At 43.7% G+C, this 17,232-nt stretch overlaps 1 protein-coding gene across 5 annotated transcripts in view; it reads right to left on the bottom strand.

Annotated features, from left to right (window-relative positions):
• Positions 1-17,232, bottom strand: part of LOC116849647 (TWiK family of potassium channels protein 18-like) — a 155,493-nt gene that overhangs the window by 55,342 nt on the left and 82,919 nt on the right. The window contains exons 2-4 of one of the 5 annotated variants that reach the window (XM_032827008.1): positions 13,728-14,060; positions 11,705-12,798; positions 10,369-10,654 (exon numbers count right to left, since the gene is read on the bottom strand). In XM_032827008.1, coding sequence (XP_032682899.1) covers positions 10,369-10,654; positions 11,705-12,067 — 649 coding nt within the window. In that variant the 5' untranslated portion in view covers positions 12,068-12,798; positions 13,728-14,060. Of the gene's footprint in view, positions 1-10,368; positions 10,655-11,704; positions 12,846-13,535; positions 14,061-17,232 lie in introns of those variants that run through there. The other 4 variants (XM_032827007.1, XM_032827005.1, XM_032827006.1 and 1 more) reach the window with 4 other exon arrangements.

Below are 17,232 nucleotides of genomic sequence, written 5' to 3' on the forward strand. Positions count from 1 at the left end.
GTCTATTTTTTTGTATTTAATGACCGGAACTATTTAAAATTGTTGCAAAGAGCTCTAGAACTTTTCAAGAGAGTATCAAAACTTTAAAAAAAATGTCACATTTTTAAATATGGTGTGCCAAGTCTTGGCAAACATTAAAAAGCTATAAACAGCCCGTAAAACTTAAAGTGGGCCGAAATGAAAAAAATATGATCTAAATATTTTTGTACTTCTATATTTGTGTCAAATTTGAAAGAAATCGGAGTACCTTTTAGATAGGTTTACTTGCGAGAGTATATGCATTCTCAAGAAGGCGAGCGATAATATCACGACTGCAATTTTGATAATGGTTTTGATTGATCGCGATGATAATGAAGCTGGCTGTTTATCTGCGGCGATGAGTTAATCGAGCTTCACCGTCGGCCTGTTTATGCCGCCACAGGCTGTTAACGGAACGAAATAGTTAGAGGCAACAATTATGTAATTAAAATCGTCCGATGGTATGCTCGTGTTGCAGGCGACAGGCGATAAAATAGGCGCTGTCCAAACACGCCAAGCCATGTAGCAAGTAGTAAATAAAATGGTGACCTTGACATTCATTCGTTTTCATGTAAATGTAAGAAAAAATTCGAAGGGACGAAAGAAGAAGAAAAATGCGAATCTTTTTATTTCGCGAAATCGGTTCCCATAAAATCACCTTGAACCAAATAAGCCTGAACGTGATCTTTACTTTAATAAATTTACGCATAAATACCGCAAAGAGTATCTAATTGCGCTCTATGTCGCGAACTAAATTCGACTGACTGACTGACTAATTCCTCCAGGGAAGTGCGGTTTCTGAACTTTCTCGTACAACTGGGATCCCACCGCTGTGGTCATTAAAAGCCCGCCGCGAAAAAGATTAACGAGGAGCATTTAGAATTGCACATTTAATTTTTTCGAAATGAAGATCAAATTTCGCGAGAGGAGGATAACAGGAAAATGTCTGCACGTGCGTAATTAGAAGATATTTTAATTGAACGTAACACAATCCATTTGCGAAATGTATTTAAAAATACTACATCGTCGCGCGCCTCTTGATATTTCGACTCGCATTGGACACGAACCCCGCAACGAGAATATAAAAACTCCATTTCGTCCGCCATTTAACGTCCGAAATTTTCATCCGCGTCGCGCACTATCTCTCTCAAGCAGCAACTTCAGATTTATAGACGGTAGCCGCGCCTTTGTAAGCAGCAACGTGCGCAGCAGAAAACGTATGTGACCGCGTGCTGGGTCTGCGCTTCTGCTTTCTGTCGTTCCGCTTCGTTCCTATCTCAGCGCATTTCCTCATTATTTATGAATTTATGCGACCACCTTGTCGTAAATGGATTTAAAAAGGATCAGCGTGAGGTTGTGAGATACGTTCAACGCCAAGTGTACAGGAAGGATTACGCGGCGAAGTTTTTTATTGAGAAGATTAGTCCAAGATATGAATGTACTGAGAGAATACGTAACATGCACTCGCGCGCTGAGTACGCTCATACGCTTTAAATGCAATTGGAATCGGTGCAGAACAAATTCATGTCCGCATATATTCGACTTTGCATCGAGAAAATAAATATGCGCTACCATGTCAATGTTTCGACGATAAGGAAGCTCTCAGATCTGTCGGAAGATCATCTCGCGTATAATTATGGATTAGACTAAAATTCGAATTCAGCTAAAAATCTATTGAACTCAATTGATGAAAGGCATCTAATCACGCTGTGCTAATTAAATTCACGTGCGGAATGATACAAAAATTATTGATGGAATATTAATTGCAATTTATTAGACGACACTCATAGGAGCTCCTCGTTCATAATCAGCTGCATTATTCGATGCTCCGCAAGGAAAAAAGATGTTGCGAGAAACGAGCGTGTAATCTTGAAGACAAATGTCGTCTTACGGGGCTCGCGCGATAGCTCGAAAGTCGTTCTCGCCCGTGCAACTCAGACATTAATAATAACAGCGTAACTGGGTCGTTACTTTTCGAGGGGAAAAATAATTTCCAAGTGTAATTAGATATTCGCTGCTCCGGAGAGGAAGCGACGGCGGATACTGCGTCTGCGCGGGTTCTCTGTTTTCCCGTTAAAGGCGTGACGCATTAATCAGCCGTGAGCTTTCTCGCTTTCTACTTTCTTTCTGTCGTTCTTGCAGATTTTCTGGCGCTTTTCTTTGCGCGAGCACAGTATATACGTTAAGATCGCCATGAATTATTGGACGATAGCACTTTTCCATTCTTTTATACGTATATCTTGAAAATTCGGATGAACTTTTGCGCATAATCAAAGTGAATTTCTCGAAACAGAAAGAAATCACAAAACTGTCAGAATTTCTCAAGTATTGTACAAATGTAAAGATTGCAATACCATATATTATAAGACGTTATATTAACGCGAAAAAAGAGAAAAAATAGAAAACGTAAATGTAATGTAACTTGCGGCACGATTTTACCTGCATCTATACAAATAATACGAGCCACCACAGAAATAAATTATATCGAGTTTTATTATACGAAGCTTAGAATTTGCTTTCAATGTCACTGAACAATTGTGTAAATCTCCGTTAAGACGATATACCTCAGACTTTCATTTTGATGCAAAATTATTCGCGTAGGTGTCGCATCTGATGCTGCCTCAAGGTAGTTTTCTAATTTATGAATCATTGAGGAAAGATGTAAATATAATCGAAACGTTATATACGGTCGGCGATGTCAGAAGAGAGAAAAGGGAAACGTTGCGAGCCGCAACGAGATTAAAAAATATATCCCAAAGGCGTGCCCGATTCCACTCCAGCGACGATCGATCATTCGTATATATTACCATTTCCGCGGTGGAGTTCGGAGTGTGGAGAGAAAAAGAGGATATCCATCTTCCCGTGGCATTCGACGTCGACGTCCGGGGGTATACACTATCGTCGCCATTCCTATGTAAGGGAACCGACGGTATTTCTCTCGGGAAGAATGCGATGGGAAATAAAAGTGACATCTCCCGCGTCGGCTGGACTGTTTTTCTCATTATTTTCCTTTTCACTTCGCCAATGACGGGTTATCGGATTCGCAGTAATGAGCTACAGTTTTGTACGAGTCGATCTCTGGCGTTCGATGTCATTATTTTGTAGGGGAAGCTCCCTTCGTTATTTTAGAGAAAGACAGAGAGGCGCAGAAAAGAGGATTCGGTCGGAGGGAGAATTCTACGAAATTGCTGAATAGGATCTATTCGATATCAAAAGGTCGAGCCGATTGCGTTCCATTTATTATTCCGAGAACGTTTGACTCTTTCGTTACAAACGCTCGCAGTGACAGACATTCGCGCGGAATTATCGTTGCACTTTGGCTCTTACCAATTTTCGTATTTTCCCATACGCCATTTCACTCTGTTATCCGTCATATAATGTTACTAAATCATTTTGCATGTTATTGCATGATGATTGAATATCGCGTGTTGATTATGCTGATGATACGAGTGGCGAACGAAACGAAGCGTACGAGTTAAATCATATCGGATTCCGCGTGCAACAAAAGCCGACGGTAAACGGATGGTCGCGAGTTCTATCGACTCTCTCTCTCTCTCTCTCTCTCTCTCTCTCGTTTGCAAGAGCCGCGGAGGAAATAAAGAAAGAAAAAAGTAAAGAATAAAAATAGCAATTTCACGGCGGAAGAGGTAAAGGAAACGAGACGGAGGACGTCTGAGAAGGCTGACGTGTCCGAAAGACGAAAGGCGAAACGAATAGCGCGTTAAGAAAGAAGAAAAAGAGAAAAATAAGGATGAAGAGGAGACAGGCGTGATTCGAATCTCGTGCAGCGCAAAGACACGGGAGGTATGCCCTCTGCCACTCCGGCGCTTCCTTGCCGCTTTTTTGAACTCTGCGCGCACGTTCTGCCTCGCCACTTGGCCCGCTCTCATCTCCAGTTCGATTGCTTCTTACACTGCGCTCAAAGTTCATAATAATGGCGGGAAGTTCTCGAGGAGACTGTCTATTTTGTTATCGGTCAAAGTTCGAATTATTCCAAATGTCTGCTTGACTAAAGCACGAGGATTCCTCTACAAATCGATCGAAGAGTCCGATCTTGTTTCTCGTGAATCTCTGACACTTGAATGAAACCAAGTAATAGTAATTTAAGTAATGATAATTCTGACAATGAATCGCAAGTCTCTTCGGAGTTTGTTTGCAGAATTTGCAATAATGAAAAATAATAGTAGCCTTCATCCGATCTGCACGTTCGTATGCTGGAAATCGATCGGTTTAGACTTGGTGCGCTCATTGACGCACACCCGCATAGAATGTAACGACGAAGGGCGATGCGGCGCCGAATTAATTTCATATTTAGATTATGAACAGAACAAACAACATCAACTGGGCGGGTGTTGCAGTGTCGTCGAGACGAGTGACAAATTGTGATTAGTCGGCCGTCTCTTCGCGCCTAGCAATCCATTAGGGCGACGGGAGAGATCTCTTGATTAAAATTCACCACCTCCTTCATTCCGTCGTCATTAAGACAGTCGCAAAATCGCGTCTGCTCCACTCGGTCAACCCAAAAGCTACGAGAACTCTGAATGAGAGAATAAAGAGACGGCGCGAGGAAAAGATAGCGCGGCGTGCGATTGACAACAGACTGCGTCGTATCTCGCGGTGGCGTGAAGTATCACTGTATCGTACATTGCGATGGATGCGCGGGTATATGCACTTTCGCATGATGCGCATAGATACATTGATGGATGCTGCGAAAGTAATCATTCGAGATGATTAATGAAACTCTCATCTGGATTGCCTCAAGCGAAGCAGCCCGAGAGGAAATGTTCTCGGCACATACATCTTGACGAGAACGAAGATAAAACATCTATTTACGCGAGATACAATTTCACTTCTTACTATCTTTTGAGGCTATAACTGATTTGGACAATCAATCGTCAAAAATTGCAGTTACATATGTGTGTGGACAGACTATCAGCGGTTGTGTCTTGTGTCTTGCTCCATTGACGTTACTCTGCTTCCACAATGGAAATCGTCGAGCGAAGGCACAAGGAATAGCGAGCTTATACGCGTGACAAAATTCACAGGCACGCGATCGTATCGAGAATAACGCGCGTTAGGATTCATAAATAGATCAAGAGAAAAATATCTTCGGAGAGTACACAGTCCGGCTCCCACAGGGCCGTGTCACTTTCTGGTTCCTATCCAACCATGGTGGTACTCGAACTATTTTCTAAATACGCAACTCTTGCTCCCGTGGAGAGAGGCAAGCGTCCAAATATTCATGCGACCTCATATCGCGAAACGCAAACGGATGATTCGTCTCTTGCGATACGTAAACTGGATTATGCGCCACTGAGCCACGGGATAGGACCGTAGTCGGGTGGTGTACAGTGAGTAAAGTAGAAAAGCGGAGCGCGCTACGGGCGCCGACTCGAAGAATATAAAATCAAAAGAAGTTAAGGTTCTAAAACATTGAACGTCTGCGCAACTTTGTTGCCTCCGCAGAGCATTTATGTCTGTCTCCCCAAGGGAGTATTTTACTAAAGTGAATTCAAAATAGGCGATTTTTCTCTTGCCTTTTATATTTCATTATTTTATCGTCAAAATATACATCGTGAATTTTCTTACGAATAAAATCTATTTAGAAATGCTACGTAATGGAAAATTGTCGGAAAAGAAAATTCCTCTTCATCAATAATTCATTAATAAAAAAATTAGAGAAACAACATTCAATCAATTATTTATAAATATACATTTAAAGTAGTAAGTATACTTTCATACTCCTATAAAGTTTATAAAAATATTTCCATCTTTTTATTCGTAATTTTTGCTTCAAATTCTTACTTTAATTGTCTTTTATTTGATCTTCAAATTGAAAAAGTACTCCACCATGTCTCTCAAGACACCACTTGTTCCTATCCTCAAATCCTTACGTAATCCTTTAAAATCTCTCAGTACAAAGGCGGGCAAAAAACTCCGAGTCAAGATTCGGTCGTAATTTAAATGATAAACCAACCAAACGCGACGGGTGGATGGGAAAAGTGTTGTTCTAAAAAAGAACGCCTCCGTCTATATGCCGGAGGTTGTTTACTCACCTCCGTGATGTGTTTACGCATTTTCAATACAACGCCGTTGTTTTGCCGGGAAAACTTTTTTCACTAGCGAAGAGTGCAATAAGTGCAACATAATACAATAAATGCACTCCGAAAATCCGCCAGTATATATTTTGCGCAAGAAAAACTCATTATCATCTCTTTCTGTCTCTTTTTTTCGCAATGAGTGCGTAAGAATAAAATTTCAAATTGTACCAATTGAAATTTTGATTTTAAATGCTAATTGCTGGAAGTAAATCATACATTGTAATGGAATTGCATTTCTGTGTGGAATATGAGGAAACTTTAATTTGCCTATATATGAGAGCTTTATTTTGCTGATTATATATTCCAATTAAAACTTCATTTGAGCTCATTTTACACGCGCACAGCTCATGGCCGAATGGCGCGCAGAAACGTACGTCGCGACGAGAAAGTTTCTCTCTTATTTCTCCCGCTGATACGTCCGGTTATTTTTTGTTCACGGAAAAGTTACGAACGATAGCATCCGCTTAGTATTATGCTGGTACGAAGTTTTCCGACTACCGGCACGTAGTTGACTCGCTGAACAATATTTTCGTGCTCGGACAAGCCGATAAAAAGTACTGGGATACTTCCCGTAATTAACTACCATGTGATGCTAAAAAAAAGTGCAGAAAGAGGAAACCACGACCAACGACGAACAGTTGTACGTTCGCGCCTGTACGTCAAAAAAAGACTCAAGCAAAGCAAAGGATAGTGAGAGAAATAACGGAACAGAGAAAAGAAGAAAATAGAGAAGAACAGAACGTATAGTTCTTCCGCCAATGACAATACGACGTGAAGACAGTGGCGACAAGCAATTTAGGGCAAGACGACAGGCAAGGTACGCCGGAACAGATTAATTTCCTACCCTGTTTTCCTATCGCATCCGAACTATCCTATTATCGATTCCGCTGCTAACGACAATTGTCGCAGGAAGTCGATGTTGTGTAGCGCCGAAACGAGGCTGCGGTCGCGCAACAAATCGCAGTAGAAAGCGTCTCGACATACCGGCGTGAATTAAATGAATTGAATAAATGAATTAATAATGAATTGAATAATGAATTTTGGGGCATTACAATTTACTAAAAATTGGCTGAAACTAGTACCTGACGTTGTCCGGGTTGTCACAAAGTGTCAAGAGGATGAAATTAGAAAGGGGATGGAGCGTCCAGAAGTGTTTCATGCAGCCTATATTTTCTGCAGGGTCCTAGAGAGTAATTATGCAAAATTTGGTGATCGATCAAAGGGTTTAGGAATTTATAGGAAACAGACAGAGACAGACATTCTATTATAAATACCGGTACTTATTAAAGATAACACAACGTTTCAGATTATCCCAGAACGACCGCCGATCTGCCGTGACGACGGACATTTTCAGCGAACGACGGCCACGTCATCCATCGCGGCCCATAGGTGAAAAACACGCGCACTAAAATTTATATTAAAATTCATGGGACACGCGTGTTTCTCTCGCCGCGATTACACCTCCGCGTGGATGCGCATATTACGTCTGCTCTATATACATCGCCGGCGAAAATTGCGAATGCTGTACCACGCGACCCTCGGGATTTTATGCATTTCGTAGCCGGCGATCAATCGCTAGCCCCCTCCCTCTACAGTCTATAAACACAGGAGCCGACACGGGTTACGAAATATTAATTCCCGAGAAGCCGGCCGCGACGTAGCATATGATTAAACCGGCCCCATAAAAACAGAGTTTCGTGATCATCGAATGTTTTTCGTCGATACGTGAAACGCGGACTTTAGAGGAAGCAGATTTAATATGTTCCGTGAGCCAGAAACCGTGTAAAAACTGCGCTAACGTTTAACAATTATTATCTAACTCGATTTAGAAAAACTTTCTCTGCGCCAGATTTGAAAATAATTAAATGTTACGGAATGGCGCTGAATGTTGTAACAACAGAGAGACCTTCGAATTACATTCCATATCACAATAATCATAGTTTTTGGCGACACACTGGGACTATATTTTATGCAAAACGATGGAGTTGGGAGCAATGTCTCGGTATCACAAAATTTTTAGTCCGCAGTCTGTTTTGGAAAAGGACGTAGAGTGGTAGACAATAACAGGAAACTATTATGAATGTATGTGATCATACATTTAATGAATGTATGCGATCATACATTTAATGTTTTGAAAAAATATTACACATAAACACAGATATGTAACATGTATATTTAAAGCTTGAATTTTATTAAAAAGTCGCAAAGTTTTTGCATTTAATTAATATCGCTCTCACGCTTAACGGAGCACGAACTGTGCAAAATAAAAGGAATAAAAGGAACACCGAATGCAAACCTCGATTGGATTAAACTCGAGCGAATATAGCAAATTCTCAGACTATTGAGTATTGAGACTATAGACTATATCAGTATTGAGCGAGGCCATCTCAGCCAATTCGCCGGACTGGTTAAGTAGGCATTAAAAAAGGTATATATTGTATCGATAATTCGATAAGCCGCTCGATGTCCCTGACCATTACTTTCCTCTTTTTTTAAATATCCACCGACTCATGGAGTTCCAATCTGTTTCAGTAATAACTAGAGTAAACGATCGGACGTGACGTCACTCGCTTCGAGCACCCCTAAGTCGGAGGCAATGAAATTGTCGGGGATATCGGCGAGGGACGTGACAAGCCGGTATCCCAGCAGTGGACAACAGATTTGCATTCCCATAGCGCGGCTATTATACGCTAATGTCGGACTTTGTTTGTCGCGAAAATTGATGCTCGCTATATTATTCTCCTTGTTTTGTATTTCCGGCCCGTAACGACAATTCCTCCCCCGCATACCACGACGTTCGCCTCCATCAGTGCCGTTTTACGTTTGCAAAGGAGGTTTATTCGTTTTGAAGGAGTATTTCCTTTGACATCATTTCATTTTTCGATATAATTGTGTTTCTCCACGGTCGATATAAAATATTCGCGAAGCCCCGCAAATTTTCGAAATTAAATTTGCAAATGACATCCAGGAATAATAAAAAAAAATACCAGTATAAAAACAAAAGTAAAAACTGGGGTATATAAGTTGTATAAAATTAGTTGAAGAGTTTCCGAACGCAATCAGAAATTAAATTATTCGTATTGTTTGTGTCATTACTCGCGCAAACGTCGTGAGTAAATTGACGTGCTATTTGACTCAACTAATTATTCGTCTACGACGCGAATGACTTTCCAGCGCGCTTGTCTCGCTGGCCTACTAATTACGTACAAATATTCTGCTACGACGGCACTCCTTTGGTGTAAGCTTATGCTTCGGCGCACATATATAGCACTCGTGCAGTAAGGAAATCGCACAGATTCAGGAAGAGGAGCAAACATTATGTGTACAAGTTACGACGCAGATGCGCACTGATACTGATTGTGTACCTTTGTTTGTCATGCCATTACTGCGATTACTGCAAACAATCTTACGACCTGAGACTCACACGCCTCCTGTCATCATGTCAACGAGATTATTCACGTACAATCGAGATTTCCATCGAGACGCGAATTTGCATTCAATATCACCACCGCTCTCTAAATTTCTTAGAATGCAATCTCGCTCGAAACGAGCGAGAAGTATTTCACTCGAAGCGATAATGCAAATATTGCTGCCACTCGAAATCGCTAGAATGAATGTGTTTCAGTCGATTAGAGTGAATATGTTTCTTGTGAAGTGGAATACATTAAATCCACTCTTTAATTTCGAGTGAAAATATTTGCTACGCAATTAAGATATTGATAGCTGAAACTTGTTTCAGGTGAGATATTTAGATTTTTATTCAGAGTGAGATTCAAGCTATTCAGCTCGATTACGATAAATGTGACATTTACATCTGAACGGTTGCGATTCAATAGAAAATTTCTCGTTTAAAGCAACTCTGAATTGAAATTCGAGTATCTCACTTGAAACAAGTTTCAAGTAATGACTATTAATACAAACCTAAGAGTGAAATATCGCTGGAATTCGATGCTCTCTACTTGTCGAGCAAAATTTCACTCCAAGGAATCTCGAGAGCACACTTTTTACCACGTAACAGTACACGACGTATCAAAAGTACATTGTCGCGTTAGGAAATTTAAGAAGTTTAACCGTACAAGGAAGGAGAGATCGTTACTTCTACTCTAGCGACACATAATGCCGTATTTGGTTACCTCGGTCGGAACACTTCGTTCGTTTTCAGGAACGCGTTGAGAAGCGCACCTCAGAGCACGAACGAAACGCAATGTGGGCGACGTGGAATAATGAATTAATTGCATCTAAAACTCACCGATGGTGGTAAGCACTGTCAGAGAATAGAGGAAGGCCTTAGCGAAGTTCCATTCGTACTCCGGCGCACGGCGTTCCGTTACGGTTTCGCTGGGGGAACTCCCGGTATACGTCCCGGCATTTTGGGTCGCCATCATGTCCTCCGTGATCCTTTTCACTAGTTGGTCCTGAAACCGCGCGATCTCCTGAGCAGCCAGCCTCGTCCAGTTCTCACGGTAGAGAATGTTCAAACTCTCCGTGATTATCCATATGTTCTCCACAGTCTTCGCCCGGGCCTCGTGATTAAGCTTGATCACACCGAAAGTTATTAATTAGGCGACGTTTGAAATTCTGTCAAACATCGTGGTGTGTACACGTTCGTCGTTAGGATCGTAACTGTAACGCCAGTTGATTAAATTCAACTCGTGTGCGTCTATTAATTAGTCGGACAGGCGTGCGAATGTGCAATACGTTTCGCGGATAACACACGTCGAGAAGAACAGTAAACCGCGAGTGCTGTGTCTACAATCCGGTCGTCTCGAGTCGCACAGAGCATGCACAGAAGTTTCACGCCAGAAATAATACGACGGAATAAAGCAAAGAAAGTGCAATGAGAAGAAAATGTCGAATGATCTCGAAGTAAATTGCAAATATTCAGGCGTTCGTCAGTGAGCGATCGCTTTATCGGCACAACAATCCGTTCTTGCGATTATTGGCCGGAAGCGACAGACAGCATCCTTTGTACCGATGTCCTCGGGGGAATACGTTTTCCTTCAAAGTGTAAGGATAGCGGAAAGGAAGCACGATCGATAAAACTTCGTTGAAACGAGCGCTCGCGCCAGAATGCACCGATAATTCGATTGACTTCGGGTTCACTGAGGTCACCTCAGGTAGAAAAGCGGAATGAAACCGGAGACGTGACGATAAATCGAGAGTTGGTGCCACCGGAACTGTTTGCTCCTCCTCAAGGGAAGGAGAAGTAAAAACAAGTTCGCGGCTCGCGTCGGCGACGACAACCATGCTCTGCGTTCCTAGTATCGACAAATCTGTTTACTCTCTTTCTATTACTCTATTACCTCTGTTAGCTCGTACCTCTATATATCTATATACGAACAATATATATATATATATATATATATATATATATATATTGCACAATTGCACAATTCCTGTTGCTCGCTGTCGCTGCAAGAGCCACTTTGTTATGTGTCTCTGTTAAAATTAATGCATGCATTTTATAACTGAACACATGTTCCAACATTTTCCTGCGTGTAGAGTCTCTGAGAGAGCGCGGTAATACCAACCAAGAGGAAAGCAAGGAATCTAAACGAACACACCCAGCGATCTCGTATTCTCACCTGCTTTAACCAGGCGGTAGTGTTTCTTCTAGTATGCTGATTCCCAGCTATCGTAGTAGCGAGGGTCCTTTGTTGCAGACTAACATCAGCCCCGCCCTCGATGGCTAAAAATATGAAGCTGCCCAACAGGGTGTAGGCCACCAAGAGGGCGCATATCCCGAGGTTTATGACAAACCCCTTTAAGAAAGAATGCTGGCTGGCTTTGTCCGGCACGCCACCGAAGCACAGGCATCTCACTTGACGAGATGGATGCGTCTTGGAGCGTTCCGACGTTGACCTCTTCAGGGACGAGGTGTTGCCGTTGTTCGCCGGCTTAAAGCCCTCGTAAGCCCTGTAAGTAGGCCTGACGTTGTCCTTCTCCATCCTCTCGTTTGCCTATCCTACAGAGTCATCGAATTCTCTCGCCGTCAGCTTTGCATTCGTTGCCGGACACGTCGCCACATGCACGCATTTGTCAATTGCACTCCGTGGATCGCACTGGCGAGTCTGCTTCGTGGCGGAGGTCACGCGGTTGGCAATGAGAGATTAACGATATCACACTTGCCCCTTCCGAGCTCTCGTCACAGATGATCCTACATCGCGCGGAAAACATCACCAATGTCTTGTGCTCTGCTGAATGTTCGCGCGCTCACTAACCGCGGACTCGTCAATTGCCGTTCATTTACGATCATTCGTTCACACTACGATTACGTGTGTCCCGCAGTGACATACTTCGCGATAACAGAGCGAGATCTCAGATAACCTCGAGACACGATCCGCGCGTTTTGTGAGCGTAAAGAATTTTGTCGTAAAGTTTTCTTCGTACGCGCGTTCTCGAGTCCCGTAGATTCGATCGTCGCGGCTGCATGACTAGATCTCACCACGTAAACTATGGCCTAGAGGACGGATTCCGCGTTTCTTCGCTCGCCGCTGTGATTCGCCGGCGTCATCCGGATGTCACTTTGATTTTCGTCACTGTCGATTTCTTATTACGAGGCGCGGTCGAAGTCACTCGACTGGATGATATCGCGGAAGGATCTTCTGACAGCAAAGGGACGCCCGATCGTACATGGAGCGGACACTTCCGTCATTTTTCCATGGCACGATCGTCCTGGCTGGAATGCGGATTGGAATTCTATAGAGAAAATCGATGCTCGAAATATTTTCTGCGATATTAGTTACCTCCTCTCAAGAGCCTTTTGTTGACGTTCGCGAAAATCGACGCGCTAACGTTGTAAAAAATAGCAACCTCTCTTGTGAAAGAAGATATTAATATCGGATAATATTTCGAAGGTCGATGCAGTTTATAAATTGGCTTTGATCTTTTGATATCGTCCGCTGTGCAATTAGCTTTGTGGTAGAAAATTATAAAATTTACGAACAACATTCCCTCTTAACGCGCAAGAAAAGAAAGAGAGAAAGATAAATTGGTAAGGTCTCAATGATTCATCGTTGTTTCACTCTAAAAGCAAAATACTGTAGCAATGGAGACAAGAATTACGAGAGGCTCGGACGGGAACAATTATTCACTGTTAATTGCATCGCGAGTGAGGTGCCAAATCGCGCGATGGCAATGGCTCGAGTAACACGACGTAATTTAAGTTCGCAAACGAAACGCAATACTAACGTTGCTTCGCGTCGACTGATGCATTATCGCGCGCGGAGGGGGAGAAACGTTTCACGGAGAAACCGTGGCCGCTAATCTTCTGCCGGTTTTTCCCCCCTCGTTCCCCGTCAGCCGCACTCTCTCTCTCTTTCTCTCCTCGCTCTCATCGGGAAAATAGAAACTTAAAGAACAGCGCAAGGGAATTTTCGAAAGAATCTCCATGAGTCACTTAAACTTTCTCCCTACCGCTTGAATGCGAAGCCACTCAGTTTTCCGCTTCCCCATCTTTTCTTCGGCCGTGAGTCCAAAAGAAAGAAAAAAAAAAAAAGAAACAGATAGCGATGAAAAGAGATAGAGCACGGTTCGTCGGCGGGCGATAGAAACTTCAAAGCCTCATTCCAACAAACCGGATTTCCGTAATAAGTAAGCTCGACGCACGTCCGTGGGTGCCGGTTCGCCCTGGATGTTTCTCCCCGAGGCTTTCTCCTTATTTTATCCCTTCGTCCTCTCGGCGAATTTCCACGTCGTTTTAATGCACCGTCGAACCGTCGCGGCGATCTCAATCAAGAGGGGGGAGGAAGAATTGGACTTTCCACGCCTCGGTAAGCCGATTAGAGCGTGGCCGCAGCTGAACCGGTAATTTACTTGCGTCTTTCGCGCGCGCGCTGCGATTGTCGCGCGTTTGCGTCCGCTGCATGTAAATAAATCGCGCGTCGTCTTCCGGGTCTCTTGGAGCTCATGAACACCGCCACTTTCGTGCTCCACTGGCTCCTGAAAGAAAAAGAGAGAGAGACACTCGATTACTTACACCAGTTTCCTCAAAAGAGCGCCAAGTGTGTTGCACGGTCATTACCCTCTCTCGCGCGCGCACGCGCGCATATATCTCTCGACAGTGTACCGATAATAATTCATCGCTCTCGCCGCAGAGGCAGCCCAACGAATTGTCGAACGCCACGTCACGGAGGACATTGGTGCTTTCACAATATCATCGAAGAATTCAATACACTCAGACGAGTTTTATTCCCAACCGGGATAAGAGTGAGAATCCGGGCATCGACGTTGCTCGTCCGTGACTGTTTCGACGTTCTAAGAAAGACGGTTGAATTCCAGAAGGACTTTCGACATAGAATTATTCGAGGGCCCTGGGGGAAATCGCGGAGAACTTCCACGCTACGTGTTTTCCTGTGCACTTTACTCGGTCACCTGGAGCTTTCCAGCGGGGACAATAATCGACGATCATGGTAGACTCTACCATTACCGGAAGTACAAAAAAGGAGGGACAGGTCGAGGGACGAGACGAGACAAGACGAGACCGCGGGATCGAGTCAACGACGATGGATCCAGCGCGGAAAATATTGCTTTCCCCGTACATTCGACATCCATAAATGCATAGCAAGATCAACCGATCCGCGACACCGGCTTCTTTATCCTCCAAGCGTGATTTAAGACTCGGGTTTCAGAAGGATACCCAGCTAACGGGTCGGATTTGAAACTTTCATGGAAAACCATTTGCATTGGATGTACCCGTTGCTACAACCGTCGCTCTCACTGAGCGCTCAATGAACTCTCGGATCTGATTGCTTTGTACTTTCAAATCTTGGCCAGATCTGAAAGTGCACAATAACCAAATCCAAGAGTTCACCACCGCGCGCTTAGTGAGACGCTTCTTGCGGTACACTGAATGCGCGTACACAAAGCGCAAATTGACGACGGGTAGCCCGCGCGGTAAAAGCGTGGCACAACATTTTCTCATATTAAAACACAGAGTAATGTCGCTTTGACACCTCGCGCCGGTGTCACATCTCTCGGACGTGATGTTTCTCGAGCGTTTCCAGCTTAAACAGGCGCATACACGCCGCGTAGTTACCAGATAAACGCCACTTCAGTGTCGCGTCGACCACAAACGCAATGTCCTCCTCGTAATCGGATGAAATCTGTTAATTATGCGTTTCAGAAGTTAGTTTGAGCGTAAGTGCCGCAACAGTGGCGCTATAACAGCAGCCAGAAAATATTCAAACTTAGAATAACGACGAGGGAAAGTAAAACGACTGTAATGGCGGAATATCGCCTAGAATTGACCCTCCGCTGGTTATTCGCCGCCGTCTAAATACGCGCGTAATGCGCGACTTTATATAAACCAGACAACTAGCAGACAATCGCAATCGCGCGCGACATGACCGAAATAAACACGTCGGATACTAACTCGACGCTAATTTATCGTTTGACGTGATCGATCGTTGCACTCTCTCTCTCTCTTTCTTTGTGGCGAAGAAACGATCTCGCCGCGGAACAAACTGCCAGCCCAGGCCGCCGATCGTAAATCGGATCTGATCTCTCTTCCTTTCGTCTCGATCTGCAGTCTTTCTCCCTTCTCTTTCTTTCTTTTTCCTTTTTTACGACTTATTTACGAGCTCTCGTTTCTGACGTCGCGGGCATCCTCGCAAACAACTGATACGCCGGCAGCGTTATTGCCCGCCTTTATTTATTGTTTATTGTAAATAATCGTTCCTATCCTCCTTGAGTTTATGGATCGTTCGGGTGATGGTAAGACCGCGCGATCGTTGGCGCGTGACAAATGTCCACCGCCGCTGCACGCTAAGAATGATAAAGACATGCCTTGAGAGAGAACTGACCTCGATTTTTTTTCATAAGTTTACTTGCGTATCGATCAGGTGCTCAAATAGAATGTCTTTGAATACACACAGAGATGACACATGTGTGGCAACATAAAAAAAAAAAAAGAAGAAAATACTGACCACGTCTTGGAATTGTGTTTGATAATAATAGACAGGACAAAGTGGCTGAAACTAGATGCGATGTAGGAGCGAAGTCGGACGTGCGCGTCATCGTAAAAATTTCCACGGCGATTTTACCCCAGCGAAATACTCCATCCGTGGCTGCGCATGCCGATATATATCCCGGACTTTCGTCAATTTAAAATCACATGTTTCACGTCGCGGCGTTATTTCACAGAGATTGCGTCACAGCTGACTCGTACATTAGCATTTATAACCAATTCGCAGCGAGAATCGAAGGATAACCAGCGCAAAAGTCGATTACATCACCGACGGCTTCGTCGTCGACGATCACGGACGTGGAGCTTTCTGGGGGGAAGGGGATGGTGGTTCTCGCGAGTGCGAGTGAACAGAGTTGAGCTCGGAGGTTTCGGGCGGACGAAGAGAGTGAGTGGAGTAGAGGCGGAGGGGACGGCGGAGCGAAAAATGTGCAAGGGAGGAACGAAATGTGAAGAGAAGAGGAGCGAAGGGGAAGCGAAATGCAATTTTTCCGTTCGGCGCTTTTTCCAGCGACAGGGGAACCACCTGTGCTCGTCTCAGCGACTTTTAAATTCGTACCATTGTCGGCTCTATTTGCTGAAAAATGTTTATTCAATTTCGTTTACCGTCACTGCAAGATATTTACCCGGTCGCTTTTGCTCGAACAGTTCTCGCGCCATCGCGGACGATGGGAATTGGATGACGTAGAGATACGACGAAGGGGCGGGAGGAGAGGAGGAGAGAGGTTAGTCGAATAAGTTCACGGTGTATGTACGAGACTACATTTTTCCGAGGTGAGTCACATACGTGCATTTCGAGATATCGGGGAGACTCGTGAAAAAATTAGATAGAGTGAAGCATCCCATTTATTGATCCCTCCTTAGTCATTGGCTTTAGAAAAGGTTGGTTTTTCTAAAGTTGCGAAGTTGTCTTTTGGGATAACTGAGTGCAGGCAAGAGAGAGAGAGAGAGGGAGGGAGAGAGAGGAGGAGGGAGAGAGAGAGAGAGAGAGAGAGAAGTAACAATTCTAGTCGCATAAAAAATCAGATTTTTTGTAAAGTATCGATGACCAATAAGACGTCAGTAATTGGGTACTTTATTGTTCAACGTACAAAGTTGTATCATCCTAAAATATGCACTGAACATGATACATCCCTTAACATTAATTTA

This window comes from Odontomachus brunneus, unplaced genomic scaffold (assembly GCF_010583005.1).
Source record: "Odontomachus brunneus isolate Ranch 3 - 2012 unplaced genomic scaffold, Obru_v1 Obru_scaffold_122, whole genome shotgun sequence".
NCBI lineage: Eukaryota > Metazoa > Arthropoda > Insecta > Hymenoptera > Formicidae > Odontomachus > Odontomachus brunneus.